The sequence below is a fragment of the Parastagonospora nodorum genome (genome assembly GCF_000146915.1).
Source record: "Parastagonospora nodorum SN15 chromosome Unknown scaffold_1, whole genome shotgun sequence".
Lineage (NCBI taxonomy): Eukaryota > Fungi > Ascomycota > Dothideomycetes > Pleosporales > Phaeosphaeriaceae > Parastagonospora > Parastagonospora nodorum.
Genome location: NW_001884549.1, coordinates 2,334,845 through 2,361,114, shown reverse-complemented (window position 1 = coordinate 2,361,114; position 26,270 = coordinate 2,334,845). Strand labels below are relative to the sequence as shown.

General features: G+C 53.2%; 10 protein-coding genes across 10 annotated transcripts; 6 read left to right on the top strand and 4 right to left on the bottom strand.

Moving 5' to 3' along the window:
- Positions 1 to 1,619: 1,619 nt before the first annotated feature.
- Positions 1,620 to 3,128, top strand: SNOG_01070 (hypothetical protein; the record flags this gene model as incomplete). Its single annotated transcript, XM_001791677.1, has 1 exon — positions 1,620 to 3,128. One exon carries the CDS (start codon positions 1,620 to 1,622, stop codon positions 3,126 to 3,128), a length of 1,509 nt encoding a protein of 502 aa, XP_001791729.1.
- Positions 3,129 to 3,639: 511 nt separating this feature from the next.
- SNOG_01069 (hypothetical protein) lies at positions 3,640 to 3,898 on the bottom strand (the record flags this gene model as incomplete). Its single annotated transcript, XM_001791676.1, has 2 exons — positions 3,640 to 3,731; positions 3,754 to 3,898. 2 exons carry the CDS (start codon positions 3,896 to 3,898, stop codon positions 3,640 to 3,642), a joined length of 237 nt encoding a protein of 78 aa, XP_001791728.1.
- A 556-nt stretch (positions 3,899 to 4,454) lies between these two features.
- SNOG_01068 (hypothetical protein) lies at positions 4,455 to 5,830 on the top strand (the record flags this gene model as incomplete). The annotated part of the gene is made up of 2 exons (XM_001791675.1): positions 4,455 to 4,768; positions 4,819 to 5,830. The coding sequence occupies 2 exons, from the start codon at positions 4,455 to 4,457 to the stop codon at positions 5,828 to 5,830; spliced, it is 1,326 nt and encodes a 441-aa protein (XP_001791727.1).
- Positions 5,831 to 6,808: 978 nt separating this feature from the next.
- SNOG_01067 (hypothetical protein) lies at positions 6,809 to 7,756 on the top strand (the record flags this gene model as incomplete). The annotated part of the gene is made up of 5 exons (XM_001791674.1): positions 6,809 to 6,872; positions 6,921 to 6,955; positions 7,006 to 7,164; positions 7,214 to 7,281; positions 7,333 to 7,756. 5 exons carry the CDS (start codon positions 6,809 to 6,811, stop codon positions 7,754 to 7,756), a joined length of 750 nt encoding a protein of 249 aa, XP_001791726.1.
- On the bottom strand, positions 7,136 to 9,848 carry SNOG_01066 (hypothetical protein; the record flags this gene model as incomplete). Its single annotated transcript, XM_001791673.1, has 5 exons — positions 7,136 to 7,621; positions 7,997 to 8,851; positions 8,875 to 9,218; positions 9,302 to 9,698; positions 9,804 to 9,848. 5 exons carry the CDS (start codon positions 9,846 to 9,848, stop codon positions 7,136 to 7,138), a joined length of 2,127 nt encoding a protein of 708 aa, XP_001791725.1.
- Positions 9,849 to 10,706: 858 nt separating this feature from the next.
- On the top strand, positions 10,707 to 10,840 carry SNOG_01065 (hypothetical protein; the record flags this gene model as incomplete). The annotated part of the gene is made up of 2 exons (XM_001791672.1): positions 10,707 to 10,791; positions 10,830 to 10,840. The coding sequence occupies 2 exons, from the start codon at positions 10,707 to 10,709 to the stop codon at positions 10,838 to 10,840; spliced, it is 96 nt and encodes a 31-aa protein (XP_001791724.1).
- Positions 10,841 to 15,359: 4,519 nt separating this feature from the next.
- Positions 15,360 to 18,150, top strand: SNOG_01064 (hypothetical protein). The gene is made up of 3 exons (XM_001791671.1): positions 15,360 to 15,545; positions 15,673 to 16,191; positions 16,495 to 18,150. Exons 2-3 carry the CDS (start codon positions 15,735 to 15,737, stop codon positions 17,547 to 17,549), a joined length of 1,512 nt encoding a protein of 503 aa, XP_001791723.1. The 5' UTR covers positions 15,360 to 15,545; positions 15,673 to 15,734; the 3' UTR covers positions 17,550 to 18,150.
- A 589-nt stretch (positions 18,151 to 18,739) lies between these two features.
- SNOG_01063 (hypothetical protein) lies at positions 18,740 to 21,032 on the top strand (the record flags this gene model as incomplete). Its single annotated transcript, XM_001791670.1, has 3 exons — positions 18,740 to 20,145; positions 20,197 to 20,425; positions 20,811 to 21,032. The coding sequence occupies 3 exons, from the start codon at positions 18,740 to 18,742 to the stop codon at positions 21,030 to 21,032; spliced, it is 1,857 nt and encodes a 618-aa protein (XP_001791722.1).
- Positions 21,033 to 21,605: 573 nt separating this feature from the next.
- On the bottom strand, positions 21,606 to 23,189 carry SNOG_01062 (hypothetical protein; the record flags this gene model as incomplete). The annotated part of the gene is made up of 5 exons (XM_001791669.1): positions 21,606 to 22,628; positions 22,679 to 22,821; positions 22,857 to 22,904; positions 23,021 to 23,065; positions 23,120 to 23,189. The coding sequence occupies 5 exons, from the start codon at positions 23,187 to 23,189 to the stop codon at positions 21,606 to 21,608; spliced, it is 1,329 nt and encodes a 442-aa protein (XP_001791721.1).
- Positions 23,190 to 23,705: 516 nt separating this feature from the next.
- On the bottom strand, positions 23,706 to 26,063 carry SNOG_01061 (hypothetical protein; the record flags this gene model as incomplete). Its single annotated transcript, XM_001791668.1, has 3 exons — positions 23,706 to 25,163; positions 25,203 to 25,699; positions 25,916 to 26,063. The coding sequence occupies 3 exons, from the start codon at positions 26,061 to 26,063 to the stop codon at positions 23,706 to 23,708; spliced, it is 2,103 nt and encodes a 700-aa protein (XP_001791720.1).
- Positions 26,064 to 26,270: the final 207 nt, after the last annotated feature.

Here is a 26,270-nt window from a genome sequence, read left to right as displayed (position 1 = left end):
CTATACGTCATACACTACACGCGGACTGTCAGGAGACTAAGTCCTGTAATGCTATCTTACTACTCTACTTCATAGTCCTGTCAATTGTATACCCATATCCTGCGTTCTTCTCCACCTAGGTATGTAACTAGCACTGAGGATCTGTAAACTGAGGGGAACTACTGGTCCGGTGGGGCGGCATTGGCGGAAGCCTGCACGAAAAACTTTGAGTACCTGTGGTGGCTATGAAGGAAGCTGAAAGCCGTTTGCTGACAGGTTCTAGCACAAACTGCAAAAACCTGATCTCTGCTTTCACCTGGTTCATTCTAGGAGACCTCAGAGCACACTGCAGTCTTGAGGAGTATAGTATAACATCGGAAAGGACCTCCGGGAGCTATACTTATCTTAACAAGGCTTATAATTATGCAGATAAGGGCCTTCATTCAGATTTTCTAGCCTCTTTGGGGTCAACAGCAACGATGCAGAGTTGTAAAGGCATTAGAGTATCACACCACAAGTTGGCAGCAAGATCCCTACGACTTGAGTCTCCCCTCTATATAAGATCAAGCAAATTGCCACCTGTAATTCTACAACAGCACATTCAAAAACCGCTTCAACGACCACTTTAAGAATCACTACCTCCGATTTAAACACTTCTTTATCTATCCTCAACATAGAGCTTCCTATAGTCCCGTACGTGCTTCCCTTTCCTGTTTGCACTTTTCAACTAATAGAAGCAATACTAATACTATGAATAGAAGGACTGCAACGATCTCTGCGAGGGGGGGCATAGGGTTCATTCCAAGCCAACCCAAATTTATAAGAGGTGCTGCAACAGCAGTAGGAATGCCTACGACGTCTGCTGCCCACTCACAGCCAGTGAGGTTTCCTGCGACCCTTGCGCGGCGGCCGGCGCCGGACTGGTATTTTTTTCTCTCCCAAGATACCCAGTAAGAACTAATATATCTACTCTCTTATAGCGAGAGTGCTAGTTAGCTGCATCTTTAACTTCTTCTCTAGTTTTGCAAGAGCAGAGATCAAATAACGAGCGCTAGAGAGGTGCTCAAACGAAAAAGCCTAAGCAGATATTCTGGCAGTTACAGTATTTATTCCTCTATCTATGTGCTAAGGATACGCAGTCAGAGGCAGTGTAGATAGAATAATCAAAGACATCAGCAGACAAGAATGGTTCCCTCTACTTAGGGTGAAGCTTACAGTGCGCTTTTGGATCGAATGCATTCTAAGTAAGACATGAATCTTTAGCTCTCGTTGCACTGTTTGGTACGTGTCTCTCATCTACACATCTTATTCATGCGCTGGATTCCGTTCACCGCGCAACTAGCGCAAGCAACCTTTTAGGCTTCTCTATCTTGAGTATCGACTGCTCTCTAGACTCCCATAGGTATAGCTACACGGTCTTCTTTGAGATTTTAAATACAAAGGCTTGTGAAAAGCTGAATCACGTAAGTAGTATTGAAACTTATTGCAAAGAACGTTGGGGATGGATTACCTAGGATAAAGCTCGGAGAACCCGCGGATACTCTGGCTCGGGGCGATTCGGCATCTTCGGCTAGCCGGGCCGATCGTAGTACTACCGAAAACTTCCAGCGGTGAGATGCAATTCGAACAAAACGACAAAAATGGACGTTCATCGCGCGACGGTTGAAACGGTGCGTAATCGCATTCAGCATTTTTACGACACCAAAACATCTTTCCGCGTCTATCATGGCAGCACCAACAGCACCCGCCACGCAAACTTTGACCGCGACGCTATTGTCGATGTCAGCTCTCTTAATCATGTACTATCTATCGACACCGAGTCAATGATCGCGGAAGTCGAGCCAAACGTCCCCATGGATGCTCTGGTTCGCGAAACCATGAAAATTGGGCTTCTTCCGCCGGTCGTGATGGAGTTCCCGGGCATCACTGTAGGAGGCGGGTTCGTAGGCACTGCAGGCGAAAGTAGCAGCTTCAAGCACGGCTTCTTTGACCGCACGGTATTGAGTGCGGAGGTGGTTCTTGCTGATGGAACGTTGGTCAGGGCCTCTACATCGGAAAACGCGGCGCTCTTCGAAGGCCTGAGAGGAAGCTTCGGTACACTTGGTGTACTTACGATGGTGGAATTGCAACTGGTACCTTTAAAGTCCATGGTGGAGGTTACTTACCATCCTACGAGTTCATTTGAGGATGCGACGGCCGAGATGCAACGACACACAGCTGATCAAAAGAATGACTATGTGGACGGAGTACTCTTCTCCAAAACGTCTGGAGTGATTGTTACAGGCCGCCTCACCGACGCGCCTGCATCAAATGTCACCATCCGCCGCTTTTCCAAGCCCTGGAACGAATGGTTCTGGATACACGCAAAATCCCGGGCGCAAGCAGTCGACGCTTCAACAGAACTAGTACCCATAGAAGATTACCTCTTTCGCTACGACCGTGGCGCCTTCTGGATGGGCATGTACGCTTACAAACACTTCATGATCCCCTTCATGTGGTTTACGCGCTTCCTGCTCGATTACTTCATGCACACGCGCATTATGTACCACGCACTACACGCCTCGGGATACACAGATCGCTACATCATCCAAGACATTGCCTTCCCCGCCGGCAACGCAGCTGACTTTGCAAACTTCATCGATCAGAAGTTCAGCATATACCCCCTGTGGCTGTGCCCGCTGCGCTCAGATGGAATGAGTTCCATGGGCCATCCGAAGCCATATACTGGCGCCGTTGCTGGCACACAGACAGGTAACGAATATGACGGAGAATACATCAACATCGGCGTATGGGGACCCTATCCATCCTCCGAAACCGAATACGTCCGCGCAAACCGTGAGATCGAAGCGAAAATGTATGAGCTCGGCGGATTGAAGTGGCTGTACTCGCGGGTCTTTTACACCGAGGACGAATGGTGGCAAGTCTACGACAAGCAAAAGTACTATGCATTGCGCCGGAAGTTCAATGCGATGTCGCTGCCATCGATTTGGGATAAAGTCAAGGATCGGGGGAGGAAGGAGGAGTTTGGGAAAGGCGTGAAGGGTGTCTTAAAGAGGATTGTTAAGGGGAATGCGTTTTTGAGCGGGCTGTATGGGATATATAAGGCGGTGAAGGGCGGCGATTATATGTTAAAGAAGAAAGACTCGTAAATACTGCGACACGTCGCGGATAGCGCTAAATTTATTGAGCTTCCAGCATCGGAAGAAGACTACATGTGTTTTAGTGTTGTTCATGTTGGTGCAACAAACAAAGTCCGAGGGCCGAGCTCGCTGTCCCGCCCGTCCGGGTTCTTTCATGGCAGGCACCCGACTTCCTTCATCCATCCAACAACTTGGGGTCGCCGAACTCAAGAACATCCGTTGCTCCTAAAAGTTTTCAAGTTTGGTATTTTGACTGCTGCATGGATTGTTCTTTGTCTACATTCTTCGCCGGGCTGACGCGCTACTACCACCACGGCGGCTTGCCTCGTATGACGTATCGCGGATCTCCGCAGGGAACGATCTCAAATCTCGACCGCTCTTAGACCATTTCCCCAACCGCGCAGACCAGGTACCGAACACAAATACAGGTCATCCCCTGTTGGTCGAGTGCGTGGTTAGGTCCTGGTGGACGTGCTGCTGTCGTTGACATGCCGTGTCCAGTCGCAGTGCAGCGTCGTCTTCATCCTCCGGCCTCCGACCCGACCATGCAGCAGCTTGTCTTGCCCAAGTACCGATAGGGCTGTTGGGGCGACAACTGGACGATAACAGCCCCTGCAAGGACAGTGTGGCTTACAATCAATGACAAAGACGCAAATTACGCGGCATTTGTATACGGCTTCGCAAGGATGCACCGAAGTCGTGGCAGCGTGGACCAACCATGCGCTCTTCATCATACATCTTTGTCCCTCAACCGTACTTCCAGGAGACAGTCTGGACATCTCGATGATCCTGGCTTGCGCTCGAAGAGCAATAACGCTTCTCCGCGCCGGGCTGTGTGCTAATGTGCACTAGAAGAAAGTACTGAGGCTAACCACGCTACTACTTGCTACCGGTTCCGACAGCATGACTGGATCCGTTTCCCCAGGTACATGGAAACGCTGTGAATTTATCTCGGCACCAGTCTTTCCGGTCCTCAAATGCCGGAAAGACTTTCCACAAGTTGCCTGCAAAGGCAGCAAGCGGACACGCCCGGCTCAATGCCATTGGTCGCACAGCATCAATTTTGGACAGCACGACCGCTAGGCGCACTAAGAGGATGAAAGCACCGAGTGGTGACGAAAGTTCGCGCCGAGCCGTGATGGATCTCAATAGTCGTTATTTGAAATATGCTATGATGTACCTGCAGCTAGATGTAGTGTCATCTTGGTAATCTGGATTGGTAAAGTTTGTGTATATATCAGGGGCTCCTCACTGTGAACATTGAGTGCAAGGCTTTACCTTCGACAACACCAGAGATCTACGCCAGTCAGGACATACTTATATAACACGATCATTATGGCTCCCATCAATGTATTCGCGCCACTTCTTTTGGCCGGCATCGCGACGGCTAGAGAGTGCACGACCTTTCTCATCCCGGTCGACATCTCCTCGCGACAAGGACAGTTCAAGAAATTGCCCGTAGAGAGCAACTTGGACACAGGCGCTTTCGCGACCCGTTACGTAGAATACCAGCACAACCTCACAGCGACATTGCTCGAAGGGTACCAGACCTTGAAGGGTAGCTACAACATTTCTGCCCAGTACTGCTGCTCAGATAAGAGCAGCGGGAAGATCCAGCTTCTAACCCACGGTATTGGTTTCGACAAGACGTATGTTGTAGGCCAACCAAACTCTCATCTTGGTCACTAACAAGCATCAGCTATTGGGACTTGCCTTACCAAAACTACAACTACAGCTATGTGAACACCGCTCTTGCATCTGGCTACAGCACCCTTGCCATTGATCGCTTCGGCATTGGCAACTCTTCCCATGGTGACCCTTTCAACGAGATCCAAGCCCAAGCCGAAGTTGAGGCTCTCAACGCAGTTACCACTAAGATCCGCCATGGATCAATCCCCGAAATTGGTAAGGCTTACGAAAAGGTTATCCATGTTGGCCACTCCTTTGGATCAGTCCAGTCATACTGGCTGTCAGCTTTGTACCCAAACAACACCGATGGAGTCATTCTCACAGGATTCTCCGTCGCTGGACAATTTCTCCCATACATCGTCGCCGGGTGGAATTTGCACAGCGCGCGCCAGAACCAGCCCCTCCGCCTCGGCAACTCATCCAACGAGGGCGTTCGCAAGCTTGCAGCACAGTATGGCATGGACAACAACCTAGTCCCTGCACTCCAGAAAGTGCTCAAATCTGCCGGCGTTGATCTCTCTGAGCAAGAAGTCTGGGACGAAGTCGCAACCACCGAAGTCCTCGACCTGATCACCGGCTTCAACAAGACCAGCTTCAAGTACAACTATCCCTCCGGCTACTTGGTCTCCTCTGACCTTACATCGCTCCAATACGCATTCCTGTACCCCGACAACTACGACATCAACCTGGCGCTCATGGGCGAGCAGACTAAGCAGCCTGTCACGACCGGTGAGCTCCTGACCATCGGTAGCTCGCCATCGTCAAGCCCCTTCACTGGCCCCGTACTTGTCATTACCGGCGAGCACGACGTACCTTTCTGTGGTGGCAACTGCTACGGCAAGCTGCCCAACAGCACGGCGGCAAATATCCCGGCTGGTGTTGCTGCGGCGTATCCCGGTTCCAAAGCTTTCGAAGCGTATATTCAGCCTGGTACCGGCCACGGTCTCAACTTCCAGTACAACGCGACTGCTGGATACCAAGTCATCCAGGACTTTTTGTCGCGACATGGATTGGGCGCTTAGAGTTGCGCGTGGCAGATTAAAGGAAATGTAGAATACTAGAATATGAAAATGGAAGGAAGGTAGTAATGTAATGGAAGAAGATTCATACATCTACAAATTTTATATATGTGATGAAAACTATTGACTTGTTGCGTGCTGACGGATGGATTTACAATTACTCACGAAGAACTTTGCAAGCAAGCCTGATGACGCATTTGTACATGAACACAAGTCCTGACAAACACACTTTGCGAATTTACAATCGAGCAGAGGTACCGACAACGTGCCTCAGGTGCTTACGCGACTCTTATGCGATGGCCGACCAACAGCATGTGTAATTGCTGACGAATGACACCGAGGATTGCTGACATGCATCAGTAAGGTGGGGAACCCGTCTAGCTTCGTATCCAAATAACGTCAAGCGGACTCGGGACGAGCTACACGCTTGGCAACGCTGCAACTCCAACGCGGTTGGCGATTTATCAGAGACCAAATTAGGCATAAACGTCGTATTCAAAACGTGCTAACGAGAAGGCGAGATGTACGATGGATAAATAATGATCTCGGAAACGAACTGCGCGTGTATAGGACGACCAACGACCAATAGAATTGTTGAATGCGATAGGTTTGATGAATGTAAGTGGCTGGACTTGTCTGGATCTCGATGTCTTCATGGTAGTTCCATCTTTCAGTGAGTGGCCATCTGATTCGCAATGCAGTGCGCACTGCAGCCCAGCCCAGTCTTGGATGGAGAAGCGTCGTATAACCGGTTTTTCGAGTGGAGCAAAGAAACATTGTGTCCGCCACGAGCTTGGCTATGCTGCATTTCGGGCTCGAAATCGAAATGCAGATACTTCTTGGAGATCGCGTAGATCTAGAGTTGATAATGTATAAAGAGAGCACCCTGTTGCTCCTCAAAGTCCATCAAACCAACACCGCACCACCTTTCGATACAGGGTGCTTCCGACTTCTACAACTTGTCACAAACAGACCGTCAAGATGAAGTTTCTCACCACCATCAGCCTTCTGGCTGCCAGCCTAGCTAACGCTGTCCACGGTGACTGTACGATGTCCAGCTGTAGTGCCTAGTAGCTTTCTGACATAACATCAGCCGTTCCATGGGAGCGTCTTGACAAGAACAACTCTGTGTGTGCTCCCCGCCCTACTACGAGTCCCATTCCTGACCTAGTGCACAGCTCCTCCTCATCCTCGACATCCAAGTCGGCCTGTACCACGTTGCTCGTGACTGGGACCCGACTCTGTACCAAAACAACATCATGGCGCATGCTTCCATCGGCCGGCTTTTCGATCTGCCCGTGATCCTATCTACATCTGCCGACACCGGTCCCAACGGCGTAAGTCCAATAGCAAGTACGAAAAGCCAAAATGACTCACATCCCCCAGCCTCTGCCAAAAGAATTCATCGAAATGTACCCCAATGCCCCCCTGATCCGCCGCCAAGGCGAAGTAAAGTACCACGTCCCCCATCCTCTGCCATTTTCCACCTTCTGATCTCCTTACAGCGCCTGGGACAACCCCTCCTTCCGCGCCGCCATCGAAGCCACAGGCAAAAAGCAAATCATCCTCGCCGGCATAACAACCGACGTGTGCACCGCCTTCCTCTCCCTCAGCCTGCGCGCCGCCGGATACTCCGTCTACGCCAATGTCGAAGCGTCGGGTACGACCACCGAGCTCGTGCGCGACACGGCCAACGACCAAATGGCCAACGCCGGCGTGCACATGTACTCGCTGTTTGCGATTGTGTGTGATTTGATGCGTGATTGGCGCGCGACGCCCGGTGCGAAGGAGGTGCTGCCGTGGTTGGATCGGTACATGCCGGTTTATGGCAATTTGGCGAGACATCATGCGGCGGCGGTGGAGGTGGGGACGATTATCCCGGGGGAGATTGGGTTGGTTACCGGGGCAAATGGGAGTTTGGTTTTGTGAGGGGTGATGGTGGAAGGGCGGTGTGATTGAACGCGAGTACGGTGAGATGTGGAGAGGGTAGGGTATGTTGAAGGGAATCTGGTATTACTAGGATTTTTGTGGGCGATATTATGATACATCACTGTACAAAATTAGCCGGGGAAATTAGTAGTATAGAAATGGAGTTAAGTAAGAGTTGATGTCGGCGGCGAGAATAGAAAAGTTGCATGAAAACAGGCAAGTCCAAGACAATTGGCACACGCTACCCTCATTCTCATGTTCCCTTGTTGGAGTGCCCAGATTTTCGTGCGGATTGGGGCTTGTGCACTTCTTGAACGGATGCTTGAGCTTCTTGGGGATCTCAGGATCGCCATCCTTGCGAAAGGCATTAAGTTCGGCATGCCAGTCGATGCTATTCTCTCCCTCGCAACCGTTGTGACCAGAGTAATAGTCCTCCCAGTTCTCAGAGAACATGAGCCCAAAGCGCTTAAGAAACGTCAACGTCGTGTCCTTCTCAATAGACCACCCACTCTCCCATAAGAACTCTCCAGGCATACAGGGATAGTTTCGGCTCTTGTCTTCGCCAACACTCGAGATGGCTTCTCCACCGGGATTGCGGAAGATGGGAATGCTGAATGCGCCGGGGACGCTACCTAGATGCTTTGTTTTCTCTGGATCGCCGGACCAGTGAACGGCATCAATGCCGGACATGACCACGCTTTTCCTTTCGAGCGCGGAGCTGATGGTAACGAAATCTGATTGATCCACAGCATCGGCGAGGTTGTTGCGATCCATCATCAGAGATGATCGAACGACACATTTTCTAGTGACATTGAGTGTCTGCGAACCTGTGTCGTCGAACATGTACCATCCAGAAGGAGCAGTCACTTGGGCTCGGTCGTTCTTCAAGGAGCCACCTTCTCGACCTTGGCCAATATTGAAAAGCCAAAAAGAATGTGTAGGCGCCTCTCTCAAGCATACTCGGCGCTCTACTGGTCCCCGATTGTCGCTCTCGCAACCGCCAGGTGGTGCGTCAGCGTCAATAATGTACGGTCGTTCGAAGTGCCAGGCAGCGTTCACAGACACTGCAGGCAGGTACTGCTTTTCCCTTTCCGCCTGATACACCTGAAGGTCCGGACCGGCGCAAGGAAATCTTTGCTGGCCAGAAGATCAAAAACGGTCATGTCCTTTGAATTGACACGGCCTTTTAACAGATCCCGGAGATCTTCACCGACTTTGCGCTGTCTATTATCCAAGATCGTGTTTAGGGTACCGGTCAACCATGATTTAACACCTGCGCTGTAATCAGGGACATCAGCAGTTCCTGCAATGACTATACCTGCGGCGCCAATGTAACTGCTACCAACGATATTGGCGGCCGCATTTAGAAATTTAAGCCCAAATGAGTCAGCGATGTATACGGGTGGAAACGTTGTTCCGCCTGAAGCAATGAGGACAACCGCATTGACTGCGGCCATGAAATCTTTTGTATAAGATGTTTTCGATTGAGGGCTTTCTCGATTTCATCCGCGGTGGTGAACTTGTCGACAAGCCAATCAACAGTACCCTTTATGAAGGAACCAGCATCATTCGTTGCCTTGGCGGACACTGCCATGATATGAGCGACGCCAGATAGTTGCTCGAAGACGAGGTAAATTATCTGGCGTCCTTCGACCGGAAGAGTCTCGTCCAGATTGTCACAGCTTCCAATGCTGCATGCTCCAGCTACATCGCAGAAGACGGAGCTTGGTGCGAGCTTTGGAGCATACTTGTTCCTGAAATGAACAGCAAATGAGGGTGATGTAGGGTTCTTTTTGAATTCGGCTTCGTTCTCATCGACGAACGTCTTGATTTCTGCGTGCTTTGACGCCCACAGCTCTGCTGTTGGGCTCTCTAAGCCACAGGCGGCATTGAAGGTAGACTCGGTACGCTTGCCGACAATAAAGTCTGGTAGAGTCGCATTCTGAAACAAATGGGCGCTTTCTCGATCGGTAGACTTTGGATGTCCAGATAGAAGCTCAAAAATGGAGGGTTCGGTAGGAGGTAGTGGAATAGATACAGCAGTTACAAGATTGGAGACAAGGAGCCTGGTAAGGATGATGCGGTACTTCATTGCCATTCAACGAACGGTGTAGCTGTCGCATAGTTTTACGGTAGTTACAGGATTTTCCTTGATTTTAGGGAGCAGTGTTCTGGCTTTGTAGCTTCGAAGCTCGTCTGGTCTTATGTCTAGCATGCACAAATCTACTGGTATTATCGCACGAAATCCCGGGCGTTCGGTCATCCGCATACATTACATGGCTCCCGTGCGGCTTTTCGAGCCATCGAGCCGAAATCCATGACACTAAGAGCATGTACTGGTACTTCAATTGGTGGCATAACCAGGCGATGAGCATCTGCAGCCCGACCTTCGAGCACTTACTTACCTATCTTAGGGACATGCAGTCGTATGCGTGTGATATTCCAAGCCGCGCAGGTACCAGGCCAAGTATCGTCGACATCGTGATGCGGAAATTTTCGACAATACTTCGATCCATCCAGCTGCAAACCCACTTGGAAATTAAGATTTATCATCAAGGAAATGATATACGGCAGCGAAGTAATTGACGAGTCCAGATTTTTGACCTTGCTTTCTGCTCGGACGCCTCTTGGCCTAACCACGTTAGCGCGGTCTGGTGATGTGCGCCACCCAAAGAAAGCACGGTGACGCATAGACACACGCCTCATCAACTACCAAGGCCGCATACAAACATCTTTTGGCGTCCCCATACTGAAATGTCGGGAAATAATTCAAATCGAAGACTGCTTGAGAAGACCAAGCGATGGTCGGCACAAGCCACGGGAGGCTTCTTGGCAGAAACACATGTCGCTCGATGCAATCGGTACCCCTCCCTTGTGGGGTATGAAGCTCAGGTGCAGCTGTTTGCTTCAAAGATTCGTCTTGGGCCCGATTCGAAGTGTATATTCCACCATGTCGATGTGGATTCGAGGTGTACGATCGGAGTTCTCGCATTCGCAGACCAGAAGGACCGGCATTCAATACAACAGCGACAACAGTCAGTTGTTTTTGATGCGTCAGGACTTGTGAGACCAGGCTCAGACTGAGTAAGTTGAGGTCGAGCAGCCATCAGTCGTTGATGTAACCCCCGCGGACTGTTGAAGCCACGGAGAGGCGCCGGTGTGCATGCCCTTTCTGTGCTCCCGCCCCGAGGAGCTGAGGAAACGGGCAACCCGGTCTCATGGTTCATCGTCCGCCTCAGAACGAACTTTACTTCGACCACGTCCTCTTCGCTATAACAGTTTTCTTCAGTCAGCCAAACTCCATTTCATTTCAAGAACATGGGACCTCTTGCAGGGCGGCAAGACAGAGATCGACATACGCAATACCTCTGGTCGCCTGCGTGATAAACCAAGGCTGCTGATGTCGCCGACCACCATCCATGCTATACCCCAACAACAAAGTCTTCCGCAAACCTTGGATACAATGGACTCCCGAGTCTCCGTGGGGTCCCGAGCAGCTTTCTCGTACACGACAATGACTGTTCACCTTCGCACATGCAGATAAACGATAGCATACAGCCTGGACCGACCACTTTGTGCCGCAGGGGTTGGCGAGGAAGGGTCCAGATTCGGGCATGCACAGACCATCCATGTAGCGCCCACTCACGCTTTGCTGGTTGCACTCTATCCTGAGCCCAAAGTCTGTCGGAATTGGTGGTCTCAAATTTCAAGAGTCAAGTCACGTTGCTTTTCGCTGTCAGGTCAGGGTACTGCGACTTAGCTTATCCTGCCAACAGGGCGACTAGGTGACAATTGCTGGAGGACGCACCGTCAAATTACACATCGTCGGAGATATTCGTTATTCATCTCGTACGTTTCGCCTGCTGCCAGATGCTAGAGACGTGGGTTACTAGCAAAATTTCTTTGTATGACAGCCCAGCGGACGATTCGAGACAATTATTGGCGAGTAAGTGAACCACCAGGATGCAAGCATCTCCATCGAACCTGGTGCTGCAGCACGGGCACTTCGACACGTGAAATCCGAATGTACGAGCTGGCCAATCATCTAAGCTCGAGCGAGGGAGACCTTGCATGAGGCTCTGCTCTGAAGATCACACCACTTGCAATCTCTGTACGGCGGGACTCTTGACCCTTGAGGAGGGTCGAAAAGCAATTTTTGTAGGCGGACCAACTTCCATCTCCATTACCCATGACGCCAAATCCCTGCTTTTCTGCGGCCCGGCCTGGGATAACCCCAAGACAGCAAAGCATGTGCGGGAAGGATCTGTCTGAGACGCTAAACCATTCAGTCGGTTGTGTTCTGCCCTCCTTGCGGGGTCAGATGCTTAGGCGAGGCCGACGCCAACAATTAGACTGTGCACTATCCATCTCCACACGCGGCGAAGCCGACCAACAGCGGTTGAACACCACCACCACGGATCCATGGCGTGTTTGTAACGGTCATGCTCGCTTCCTAGCTCTGGAATGGACTTCTCTATCTTCGCGGTAAAGCTTTACCCCCTGTTGGCTTGCTGTAGAATGCGAGTTGTCCAATGTCAGTCGAGCCAATTTTGGACCTCCGGTGTCGCACAGCATTGCGCTTGCGACGTTCTAAGGAGTACGGGACTATCAGTCGATAACATAGCACGTCGTACCAGGATTTCGGCGATCATGTCGCCATTGGCACCACGGACATGGTACGGCTCAATTGATGCCTGCGTCCTTCAACACTGATACGAAGACATGTTGAAAGTTCCGAATGGCCGGTACGCTTATGGTGAGCATTGCTCTGGCAATCACCCGTCTTGGTGGCTTTTGGCGTCACAACTGCACGCCCCGTATGTTGCGGTCGCAACCTTCATTCTGTGCTGCCTTCCAGAAGTGGTCCGTCAAGCTAACGGACTCTGGTACCGTTCGTTATTCTAACCCGTCTCGAGCGTCTCGTCCCCAACTGCAACGACCGGGGGAAGCGAGATCACTAGAAACTTCTGAAAGATAGGGCAACTTCGTATCTGTGTGCAGCGCCAAGAGCGCCCCTTCAAGCACACGAGACGCAAGCGGCAGCCCCTTCGCCCAGTCTTTGAGCGAGAGCCTGGTGTTGAAGTATATGTCTTCAACATGGCCTTAGTCGAGTTCCGGCCCCTTTCTTCGCCCAGCGTTGTCCCTCATACTGGTAATGCAATGCTGTTGGACGCGTGGTAACGGAGTAATGTCTGTCCGCGCTTACTATTAAGATTGCTTCCCTCAGCAAAGCGCCAGAACAACCGAAACCTGGCCGGTAGTGGGTGTGATCCTCACGACACGTTCCAATCGCTTTGATGAGGATGAGCAGCAACATCACAAATTGAAACTGCTCCTGCATTGCCTTGATCGGTTTGGGATACCGGTCAAGCGGCAAGTGGAAGTACATGGGAGGAGGGCCGCAAGGATCCTCGCGAAAACGGCCCTTTTAGCCTTAGCCTCTGTGTTGTCGGCCCTCGGTCTCAGTCCCCAGCCAGCCATCACTGGGTCGATACAATCTAGACTGGGTGCATTAAGCTGTGGCCGTGCAGATTTTTGACCGAAGAGTGCATACATGCACGTTTGCAGAGACCCCAACTGCACGATGTTAGTCGCTTCGGTATGTATCCACGCTATATATAGGTGGCAAAGAGATCTGTGGCGGTGCGTACAATCTCTCTGAGACATGCTGTACAGACGCAACTAACATGCTTTAGGGCAGCGTCATGCTCACAACGTGGGAAGTGGAAAAGTAGCCGTGCCGTCATGTACATCACGCATTTCGATTGCGTACTGAGTTGCGAGTACCCCACGGTCCCGGAATCTCACAGATGCTGCAGCCGAAATGCACCTTTACCTTCCTGCATGCAACCTCACCAAAGTATGGATATGGTCGCTCAAGAAGACTATGGACCATCGTAGCGTTGCCGCACACGGAGATTCCACCGGCTTGTGGTACCGACACAAAGCATCGTAGTGTACAAATCTACTGCTAGATTAACTTTGATGTGGTGCAGATGCGCCAATCGTGAACGGCAGATTTCCCCACACATGACACGGGTCAACACATGAAAGCTCAGATACTCAGAAGCTTGTTCACGACGCAGGAAGCCTATCTGGAGTATGGACATGATCGTCGATAGCGCAGGCCATGTTATGCGAGACCCCTTGATGTGAGTCGCGTTACATGGCCTGATCAATGAGCATCACCACCGTGGCACAATCGAACAATCGATATCCATGCTGTGGTCGCACTGCAGGCCTAGGTGTCGACAAATTACTTACTCGACGGCTGGGCTGGCCCAAGCCAGCGCGCACCCGCCCGTGGTTCGCGCTCTGTCGCCAACCTTATCCACGAAGTCGGGCCAGACTGGGGCAAGCATTAAGGACAATAGAAACAGGCGGTCCCGACGGCGGTATGAAAGCGGGATGCGCCCGACGATATCGCTGGGCGGTCTTTGTCCAAGCAAGGCTCCATACTGTGCTAAGTGCAAGACCGTCTGAGCGAGATTGCGCTGCCTAGGGACAAGCCAAACATTATTGGGTCCTCTCTCTCATGAGCGGCAGACGGGAGGGTGGCAGCGCGGACATGGGCATCAGTGTCGGCGCCATTGGCAGCAGCCACCGAAGCCTTGCTGCATCTCCCATGTCAAGGCGCATCCTTGGACCCGTGGCTCGCAGGCCCGTGGGCAAAAGCGACACATCGTGGGCGCGACCAAGAGCTGTCGAGCCTCATGCTCGGTATGGACCCCTGCCCGTGGTGAGGTGACCATGACGCAGCGCGCTGTGGGCAATGGTTAGTCAGGACAAGGCATTGCAGCGTTGCGCAGCAAGCAGGTAAAGGAAACGCGGTGAAGTCACCACCTCTGTGTCTGTCCTACGAGCCATGTCGACTGCGCCATGAGAGCAGCTCGCTTACCACACCTCTTACAGGCAATGGTAGCGTCGGAAGTGTAAAATTAGACCCGTCCCCTGTCCAATCGAACGTCATGAGGAGAACACAGCCGCGCACCAGCCACAGCTCCCGCAATGCGGACCGGGCAGAGCGAAGGTTGTGCCAATCACGAGGCGTGGGGCAGCAGGCTTGCGGAATGGGAGGACATGCCACGATGCATCCCGAAAGAATCGGTCGAGTAGCGTGCTCACCATGCCCCAATCCGCTTCTGTTCGCCAGATCAGGCGATGCTCCACCGCGAAGCGCTGTCTTCACTGGCTTGTGGCTTTGCTGCTGACCCGTCCAGGCAAGGCTCGCGCGGCCGGTGCGCCCATCTGTGCAGGGCAGGGGTCGCTGACACCGCAACTCCATGAAGCACCTGGCGGTCGGGGCGTGCGATGGCGGACGGTTGCTTTTCTCCTAGCGTAGACCGTTCTCAATTGACCACCTCATACCACTGGCCCATGCTCCCGTAGGGCAGCAAATTCACCCTGGCTGCAGGGGTGCAGCATGCCATCTGGTGGCTTCGTGCACTGTCCGCAATGGCCCCCAGCATAGTCGTGTCTGAGCCTTCATGTATAAACCAAAGTCGCCCCCGACGCACCACCCTCTAGATCCAGGCCTCTGATCAACGCGAACATAGCTTCATCCAGACCTTCACTGACGTTCTGGGATCTGCACTCAGGAACAAGTCCTCCTCGCCTGTGATTTGTCCTTCGGTTCGCCAGCCAGCCTTGAACACCACCTCTCGGCAAGACGATTCCGCTGTCACTCCCTTTCCCAAACAGCAAAAGATCGACAGTACCATCGACGATACTGTCTCCTCGCCGACCCGTACTACGATTCTAGCCAGTAGCTAGCCTTGCTCAAGCGAAGGTGAGCATTCCCAGCCTGATCGATCCCCTGTGATGTATAAGACACGCTAGTCGTGCGAAACATCACCGACCCATCGAACGGACCGCTTTTGTTTACCGCTTATGCTAATTCTTCCGTGCAAATAAAGATCTGAGCAGTGGTTCAGAAAAGTTTCTTGGACTCTTCTCGTCTTCAATAACAACTCACAAAATGGTCGACTTCGTCCCCTACTCGTCAAATATGCACAACGACTTCGAGCTCTACTCGAACAATCAGGAGCAGCACATGGACTACCCCATCACAAACCAGCCATTCCTGCCTACTTCAACATATAGCATGGAACAGTCCTTCAATGCGACATTCGACCCCATGATGCACCTCACAGAAGGCCAAAGACCTCATGATCTTCAGTACCACTATGATGCGATTGCTCAAGGGGTCAAGCCTATCCAATATCAAACACCCGCAGGCTCTCCTCACTCAACAACGCACTCATTCCACGAGCAGCCTCCTGTTCTCTCAGCATCGTCCGAGTCTGGTGCTTCAGTGTCATCTTCCGCTCTAGGCTCACCAACACACTACACCGATTCTTGGAACTCAATAGGGCTCGGACTCACTTCCAGCTTTGAGTACCCAGGAATGACTGCGAGCGACAAGAACTTTGTGGGTAAGTCATCAGTCTCCAACACATCGCTATTTTCTGCTTCTTCATCTTCTGCCATCTGTTTCACTACATCTGCCTTCAAAACACCGACCACTCGTACCTCGACGAAGCCTTTTCTCGCTATAGGCGAACAATCAAACCCTGTATTTTCGGGTGTAGTGCCCTCATTCGAAACAATTCCTCTCATTCTCTCTCCTCAAATTGATAGTACTCTTCGTGTATCTCAATCTCCAACTTCAATGTTTCGGTTTCCCAGTGGTGCTTTGTGCTACTTTCCAATGATCACAACTAACGCGTTACCAATAGATCCCAACGTAATTCAGCCCTTCGCTTTCGCGCCCCAAAGCCCCTTCCACGACATGCAGGCAATGCCTTCGCCATACTTCCCAGTCATTGAGCACCCGCCATCACCTGCGCTGTCTCACATCTCATCGCAGAGCCTGCAACCTGGCTCGGCACGGATAAAGCAGGGCAGTGCGAGTCCATATCTCCGAACACAACAATATCACCCCTACCAACGCTTCAATGGCCAACGGCGGGGCTCGGTCACATCTATCCACTCACAACACTCTGGCAGTAGCCGCAAGAGCCGCAGTAGCTTTGAAGTGGACGATGAGCCGAGGGAGAAGGGCCTCTGCCCACTGCCGGAGTGTGGCCGTGTCTTCAAGGATCTGAAGGCACACATGCTCACACATAAGAGCGAGAGGCCCGAGAAGTGCCCCATTGCTACGTGCGAATACTACGTCAAGGGTTTCGCGCGGAAGTATGACAAGAACCGGCACACACTGACACACTACAAAGGCACCATGGTGTGCGGGTTCTGTCCCGGGAGCGGCTCCGCAGCTGAGAAGAGCTTCAACCGCGCTGATGTCTTCAAGAGGCATTTGACGTCTGTCCACGGTGTGGAGCAAAACCCACCCAACAGCCGAAAGAGGAGCCCTGGTGGTCGCAAGCCATACACTGGCAACGCCGACGTCGCTGGAACGTGTTCGACGTGCTCAGTCACCTTCGCCAACGCACAGGAGTTCTACGAACACTTGGACGACTGCGTCCTTCGCGTCGTTCAACAAGCCGATCCCAGCGAGGCCATCAACCAGCGCCTCCTGACCTCTGTCGCCGAAGACAGAGCCGTCACCGAGACACTGGACCGCAACGGCTTAAGCAAGAGCATCGAGTACACCGTCCCGTCGTACAACGAAAACGACGACGACGACGTCATCTCCGAAGAAGAATTCGACAACGACGACCACAACGACGACACCTATGGCTCGCGACGCAACCGCTCGGGCAAAGGTAGCACTCAAATCCAGCAAACAACATTGACAACTAACCGGTGCCTCTGCCGGCACCACGCCCAATAATAACAACAACAAAATCAGCAAGAAACCCGTCCCACGCTTCACCTTCTCCAAAGGCGGCGTCTCGCTCTCCACCTCTGGGCGCAAGAAGCGCAAAAACTACCCGCTCAGCTGGGGCTGCGCAACCGACAAGATGAAGATGAAGAAGCGCGTGCTGTGCGTCTACGACGGCCCCAGGCGGCTGTGGAAGGACGACCTCATGCTCGACAGCGCGTTTGAAGTGCGCATGAAGCTTCCGGACGGCAAGAGCTGGGTCACGGACTTGGATGTGCAGACGCTCAAGCGGGCGGATGGGGTGTTTGGCGCGACGGAGGAGGAGAGGGGCCCGTGGGTGCCGGGGATGGCGCTTGGGGGGAGGCAGTATGCGGTTGAGGCGGTTGAGGCGGGGTTGTTGTAGGGAGGGAAGTACATTGAGATGGGATCACGATTATTTGTTGTACTATCATGACTTGGGTTTGAGAGAGGGATGGGACGGGATATCCTGGGATAAAGGGATGGGCGTTTGGGACCGATACCACTTCTTTTTTTTTCTCGATATGATGGGATGGGATGATGAGTCTAATGTCTGATCGTGCTGGCGCGGAATGATACAATTTTGTCACAAGTGTTTCGACTTGATCTACTTGATGCTTGTGATGGTTTTTCTTCATTGTCTTCTGAGACTTTCAACTCATCCTGGTATTCGTCAATGAATGCGAGTCTCTGGATTCCTACACTATCTGACGAATGGTTCAAAAAGCTCATTACGGAAGGCGAACAGGATTGCCTGGACTTTGCTGTCACAATCGAAGCGTCACGATCCTGTGTATAGCTTCGGGCTGTCCAATGCCCTTGTTACTTCCCGTCGTAGTTAACAACGTGCAGTGTCACTGTCACTTCAGTCGCCAGAGTATCATCCAGTAGCGGCGCGGGCATCATGCTACGGTGACGTGCCCTCCATCTCGTCAGGGCAAATTGATGTGCAGCGGCTGTGATGGGAGTACCGTCCTGCTGGGAGGGTTACGAGCGTCACCCATGGAGATGTCGCGCAGGGTTCGGCGGCACGGCGGTGAGGCCCTTCGGCTGCACGGACCCGGCTCGACGATCGTTTTGGTTGCTAAACCATTTCAATACACTTCCAGGGCTACCAAATCTCTCTACTCACTCTACCCGGCGCTCCACTTGTCCAAGGATCGAGGCTCACCTTCCTTGCGATGGACGGCAGCCATGTGCGCACCTCGAGCAGCAGCAGCGCGGGCTATCGCCATGGCAGTGAGGGCGGCGGAGGAGGAGGAGGAGGAGGAGGAGCAGCACTCTGGCCAGCCCAGCCTGTGCAACTCGCGCGCGGTCGCCAGCCGCGGGACGCCCTGGCCAAAACCGTCGACTTCCATGTGTCGTCGCTCGACGAGTTTGAGACGTCATTGCAAAAGTACCTCGACGCGCCGCCCGACCAGCCCGAGCACACCGAGGCCCAGCTGTCGTTCTGGATAGGCGCCAGCTTCATGGTGTCGGCGCCCGCCAGTGCCAGCAACAGCACGCCGCAACATGCCCAGCAGCCCGCGCAGCAACCCCGCCTTGCGCAACAACAACAACAGCAGCAGCAGCACCAGCACCAGCACCACCCGCATTCTCGCCCTCACCCTCACCCTCACCACCCGCACGCCCCGCCTGGCTACCAGCCCGCCAATGGCCTGTCCGCGCAGTATGGCGGCCCCTCGCACGCGTACCAGAGCGTGGCTGACCCTGCCGTCGCCCTGGGCCTGCCCACCTACCCGCAGACGGTCGAGGCCAGCGACGGAAGCAGCAGCAATGGCACGAAGAAGCCCGAGCACAAGGTCAGCCTGAGCATCATGGAGGCCCTGCAGCCGACGGCCGACCCCAAGGAGAAGATGCGCAAGCAGCGCGCCATTGCGAAGTGCTGTGTGGACGCCATCCAGCGCATCGACGGCTACCGGTACAGCTTCCACAACTGCTGGAACAGCCGCGAGGACGACAGCTTCCGCTTCTCCTACTACTGCAACGACTCGCTGCTGAACAAGGACCGCGCGGCGAATGGCAAGGGCGCGAAGCTGGGGAAGCGCGCGACAAAGCCCGTCTACGACTGCAAAGGCGTCCTCTCCATAAAGTTCTCGGCCACCAAGCAGTCGCTAGATGTCTTCTACAAGCACGTGCCCATCCACAAGACGTACGAGGAGCGCGCGCCGCCGCCCCGCAAGGACTCGAAGCGCCGCAAGTACCTCGAAGTGAACGACCCAGAGGCACTGACGAAGCTGGTGACGCGGGCCAAGTCGAAAGACGGCAGCGAGGAGCCAGACTTGCGGCCGAAGAAGAAGAAGGCGCCGGTAAGCACTGAGGCGCCGCGGCCGTCGAATACGTCGCTGGAGAGCGATCTGAGGGCGCAGAGTCTGCGATCGCTGTTGGAGCTGATTCAGGTCGATCCGTCTCCAGCAGAGCCTGCCCCGCCTGATCCTCCTCCTCCATCGCCGCCTCCACCTCCTCATCCGCAGCACACTGGTGGTCCACCACCAAATGCCTATGCAGCAGCCACCTGCGCCACCGCGGAGGACGACCGCGGGAACAGCTTGTGGATGTCTGCAAGGCGAAAGAAGACAAAAGGTACGTGATGTCAAGATCATTTCACTGCAGGCATAGTCGCTAATATTCCTTTCAGTGCGACGGGCACGAGACCCGTGTGCAATACCTGCACCGACAAGAAGCGCCAATGCTACTACACCGAATCGCCTAGCGAAGAGCCACGCATTGAGACAAACGTCACAGTGCCTCACGCCCCAGCACCCACCAAGGAGCTTTCCGAATACGAGAAGATGAAAAAGGAGCTCGAAGAAGCCAAAGCGCGCATCCAGGAACTCGAATCCGAAAAACGCGCCTCCACCACCCCCGTCCAAACTCCCCAAATAACACCCCGTCCCACACTCGCAACCCCAACCTCCCCAACCCCAGCACCGCGCACTCGCTCTCCCAGGCCCAAATCCAGGCCCAACAGCGCCAGCAAATTCCCCCACAACCCCACCGCCAGCAAATGCAACAACTCAACCGCACCCGCTCTCTGCACTCCCCGCAACAACTCTCCCAACCCCAACGCATCATCAACGCCCAGCCCTCGGTCCAAACTTCCCCCTCCACCCTCCAATCCTCCCTCCAAGTCGGCACACAGCACCTCAACACCGCGCAGCCCCAGCAACCCCAGCAGCAGATGAATCAGAACTACTTTGCGCACGAGACCACACCAATCACGCGCCGTATGTGCCGACCCCGCAAACACAGACGCAGACGCAGACGCAGACACAGCCGGGCGCTGCGAATGTGGATGCGAATACCTACCGCGGTACCGCCGCTGAGTTTGCCTGGCCCGCCAACGCCGCGGCGTATTATGCGTATCAGGCGCAGGGCGTGGGCGGGAACGCGCAGCAGCAACAGCAGCAGCAACAGCAGCAAAGCCAGCAGGATCAGTGGGGCCAGGGGAGGGGGCCGGGTGTGTTTCGATAACCGGGCGAAGAGAGAGTATATATAAAGGATGGGATATATATGACGTTTTAACGAAGCGTGGCGTTCAGGTGGTTGGTTGTGTGTTTCTGATCAAATCGAAAGCGGCGATTTCTGCGAATAGGATACCCCCTAGCACTAGCTTATTCTTTTGGGCATTGATTCTGTTCTGTTTCGGACAAAGGTTGGATGGGAATCCGAGCAATGATATGGTATCTTCCTGGTGTATGATTGATATTCTGCAAGATCGTTTTGCACGTTTCTCATGCTTCCTCTTCTCACACGATAATCATGGCTTGACAGGTGTACAGGCGTCCATGTCGCTTTGGGAGTAGTGTTCAAGTTGGAAACTGTTCGCAAAGTACGCACACGAATAACTGCTGGACCTGCTTTGTGTCCACGTAGTTCATTTGACCCTGCATGCCATGTCTGAGAGAGAGTCGCATATGCCCCTTAAACGCCCAGCGCCGTTCGCTAATAACGCCTAACAAATGCCAAGCTGGAAGCTATTCCACCAGCTCATATGAAGAAGTCGGAAGTCGAGTACCCTACCCCCTTCCCCATTGGCCTCCCATCCTACGTGAAACCCATCTTAGATCCGAGGCCACGTAAACTCGCACCGAGACCATTGTCCATGCTCATGCCCGACGACATCTTCTCATTCTGGCCCTTGTCCTGCTTGATCTCCATGCCGGCTGCGAGCATGTTGAGGCGCGTGAGGCGCAGGCGGAGGGTGTGGTCGTACGTCTCGGCCATGGTGAGGGCCTCGGCGTGCACATTGTGGCGTGGGTTCGTGGGCGGCGAGATGAGAAGGCGGTCGACGAGATCTATCCGTGCGTCTAGGGTACCCTCGTTGATCATGCGCTCAAGTTCCTCTTCGATCTTGTATCCCGAGGTAGGGAACTTGGACGCCATCTCATCCAGCGTGACACAGCTGAATGGTATGAAGTACTGCACGATGCTCTTGGTCCGTATGCTGTCGTACATCTGGTTGAGCACTTTGGACAAGTGGACGTCCAGGAGGTAGTCGTTCCTGTAGCCCTCAAGGACTTCGAGACAGGCGCTGTACTTTGAGTTGCAGAAGAGATTGATGGCGCGGCGGATGTGGGGTTCAAGCTCAAGGAAGTTGCGGAACTCGCTGTTTGCGAGAACCTTGTCCTGCAGGTCGCTGCGGTCCATGGAAGCAAGCGCGCAAAGACCACCGTACACGGCTACGTCATTGGGTGAGATGACCTCTTTTTGCCAGGCAATGTTTGCGGCGGGCTCGGCAGTCAGGTACGAGGGTGGGGTCCTTAGGAAGTGGTTTGCGGCCTCCCGGAATTTGCCAGTACCCATGAATGCGAGACCACTGCAGGCAGACACGATAGGCTCTAGCTTTGTCTTGTCGTCACCCTTGAGCTGTGCCGATTCGACCTTGGTCAGGTTTGTTTGTGTCTGCACCCACACCTTCTGCGTTATGCTGACCAGAACGAGGCGAAGCGTCATATCGGCGAGGTGCTTGTTGGATGTGCAGTGTTCGCGCATCTTCAGGTAGGCCTTGTTCGCGCTGGCGTAGTCGCCCGTGTCGAAGTAGAAGTGGCCAAGGTCTTCATTCCCCATCTAACTGCTGTCAGCGCTTCGCCTAAAAGATCTTTAAATCTGGCACCTACTCGTATGCTCTCCTTGATGAGGTTGTTCTTGTATGACTTCAGCTCGTGTTCCAGCCTGTCCTGCTCCTGCTGTATCTCCCGCGTCTTCTTCTCAGCCCATGGCTGTATCCAGTAATGCGGCCGGGTCGTCTGGCGCGATATTGCTGAACTCTTCAACTAATGCCGTGTATAAGCTGACATTCTTGGCCCTTCTTTGCCTCCGCAATGGCTAGGCGGTAAGCATCTACTGCAAAGTAGGGTGAATGAGAGCCGATGTGGTGGAGGCGGTCAACTCGTGTGAAGCCTTGATGTTGTTAGTACTGACTGCACAAACAGTATACAGTAATTGGGATTTCGGCTTACCAGAGTAGTTGCTGATATATGACTCCAGGTCGAACTTGGGCGGATCTAATGCAAGTTAGCGGGGATAGAATGGGCCGGTGATGGTGAAAGTGGTCGTACCCGTGACAACGACTTCATTCTTCGCTCTCCGCTGCTGGAAGAAGGTTGACTGCTCTGTGGTGGAGGCCATGGTTGCAGGACGATTGGCGTTGTCGGAGGTGTGGAGAGTTTCCGAGCTCGAAGCTATCGACGCGCTCGCTGGTGCCTTCCCCGCGTAGTGGGGCGACCGCGGACTGATTACATAACCCTGCGGCTGTCATTGCCATCTCGCGCCACACGACATTCTGCACTCCAATATCGACCTTTCACTTAAAACGCTTTTGACTTTGGTTACGTGTCATGCGGACTGTCCATGTTCCAAAACTCTTTTTTGACGTGCTTCGAGATTGGGCACATCTGGTCTTTCCCTCGGAATTCTTTCGAAGGTTGGCCGCCGAAAGAGGTGTAATTATCCAAGAGGAATGTAATTGAATTATACTCCTCCTGGGCCTGTTCCCCATCCCTCATTGCCATGTTGATACTTGTTCGGAATTCGATCTAGGTCACTGCACAGTCGCAACTACAACACAACCTGGACGATGATCTGAATGAGGCGTGATGACACATCACAGAACAAATTATCTCTGAGCATCTAGGCTCGACAGCTTCACTTCCGCGCCAACAACAACTCCCTAATATCCTTCATCTCTCCCCTTAACCCCTCCATCTCCCTCTCCAACTTTTCAATATCCCTCCTCGACCTCACAATCTCATCCAAACACGTCTTCCCGCTCACCTTCGAACTCCTCAGCCCCTTGACCTTCTGCAGCTCATCCGCAGACAATGTAGATCCACCGGGCTGCGAAAAGCTCTGTCCATCCAACAATCCCAACCCCCTTGAATACAAACTCGTCGGTGATTCGGAATCGGGTATCTCCGCAAGGTAGTTGACAGTGGATTCGAGCTTGAGTTTGGACGCAAAGTGTGAGCGTGGGGAGGAGGGGGATGAGAGCCAGGGGGGTGTGCTGGTGCTTGTGCGTGGTTCGAGATGCTGCAATCTATTGCTGGTGCTGGTGCGCACTGGAGGAGAGGGTTGGGAGTATATACTACTCGTTGTGCGGAGGTCAGGTGTCGAGGGCGCTTCAACAGTGCAATGCCGTTTTGGCGCGAGAGAGGTGAGGCGACGCTGCCAGGGGGTGCTGGTGATTGAAGCTGGAGACGTGTCGGGGAGAAGACTTGTTGATGATGCTGGTGATGATGCTGGAGGCTGCGCCGCGTCTTTCGCGGACGCGCGTAGGTTGGAGAGTTGGGAGAGTATTCTGGATTTGTCCCGTCTAGTTGATGGAGGTGTGAAGAATTCTGTGTCGCGAGTAGGTGATGCGGAGGAAGATGGGAGGCGGCGGGCATAAGATGCTGGCGGTAGGGTGGATGGGGTGCGATATTTTGGCCAGTTGCGAGTTTCTCGCAAGGGGGGTGTGGGCAGTGCGGATGTAGCTGCCAGTATAAGGTCAGAAGGGCGATTTGAGGACGTGAGGGGCGATTGAAAAGTATCTGTAACAATGCGAGGGCGATTCATAAACTTTCTTTGCGCTTGGTGGCGCGTACATCGGGTCCGAAATGGTGAGCCGGCCGATATAGCTGAGGGTCTGCGTGATGGCTGTGCAGACATATGATCGGCAGAGAATAGGTCTGGCCCAGCTGATATGTTATTGAGTGCTGGAATGGCATGTCCAGATACCGGTAAGTTTCTCCTCATAGTCCCAAGCTCTTCGTCTGACGATTCTTCAATGTCTACAATTGTCGTATCCACAACCGGTTGTGGTTCTGGCGACATGGACGAGATATGATTCGGCAATAGCGAAGGCGCAGACATATCTCCAACCCATTCGAGCGCTATGATGGGCTGTTCCATGGCAATATCGTGCACAAGTAGCCCAAGACAGTTGAAGATGAAGACTTTACCAGACTCCGTACCGATCGCGATGAGGGTCTGCAATCCTTCGTAGATTTCGTCATTCTCTTCTGCCGCGTCGCCTCCAAACAGAACTGTGCCATCCTTTCTGCCTTGTGATGTATGCGGGCCATCGGCAACAACTGATAGACAGGTTGCCGGGCCAGCAACATGCTATGTTCGCAAGACCTTGCCGCCGCCTTCAAAATCGACGAGCCGGCAGCGTCCATCATGCCCGATGCTGATGATGCGTGATGTGTAGCCCGGTACGAATTCAGCAGCGACCACTCCTCCCATAGACGCCTTGTGCAGTTTCTTGATCGCACCGATCCTGACTGGTTGCAAATCAAATGTTCGCACACCCCCCAATTCGCATTGTTTGCGCTGTTCTGGCATTGTAGGCAGAAAGAGTCGATACATTGCCATCTTGCCGTCTCGAAAACCCAGGACGAAGCTCGTATGTAGGTTGTCGGTCGGAGTGTGAGGGCCCGAAAACGCAGCGCAACTGACAGGTGTCTCGGCGTCTGTGGGTTGGAATTTCACTGGCGCACTGCCTCTCCATCGTCTATCTTGTATGTATAACGTGGGCGGTGCAGGGGATGCAGACAGCAGTACATCCCCATTGCTTGACACTGATATGACGTTTGGCGGTGATGGATGTGGCTGTTGCGATGGCAGCATCTCCGTCGTTGGGATGTCGTAGGCCTGAACTGATGGACTCAAAGTGGTCGTAAAGTACAGCGTGCGTGAGTCCGGAGATAATAGAAGAAGACGTGGCTCGCCCTGAGTGACGTGTCAGATATGTATGTATTCTCGTTTCGTCGCCGTCCGCCTCACATCGCCTTTTCGCAGCCTGCATTTCTTGCTACCGCGCAACGCGTCGCACAACATAACAACATGGCTATCAGCGACCGCGAAAAGTCTACTGTTGTCTCTCGATGCGCGCGCATTAGTAATGCCTCCAGTCGCGTTGCATTCGAACAGTATCCTGTCGGCAAGTTGCGTCCGACTATGTACAGTCTTCGAAGTGGCGATGAACAAGCTTTGCTCGAGCTGCTGGGCCACAGATACCATGACTGAGACCTGCTACCTTTAGTGATGATTAATAGGGTGCTGAGACTGGTGCACGTCCAGTAGTCGCGAATGTTTGAGGTATGGATGGTGAGCGCACAAGGCAGGTAGGCGTTGTACGTCATGACATGTATACTTGGAGAGTGGAAGTTACGAGGCGGGAGCTGACCTGAAAATCAGCCCCCCAGTGAACTTTGCTTGTTAATCTAT

Bases quoted from the DNA above. Each gene is read 5' to 3' on its own strand.
- SNOG_01064 (XM_001791671.1), top strand. From the start codon at position 15,735: ATGGTCGACTTCGTCCCCTACTCGTCAAATATGCACAACGACTTCGAG. The intron at 16,192-16,494 runs GTAAGTCATCAG...CGTTACCAATAG, and splicing joins GAGCGACAAGAACTTTGTGG to ATCCCAACGTAATTCAGCCC.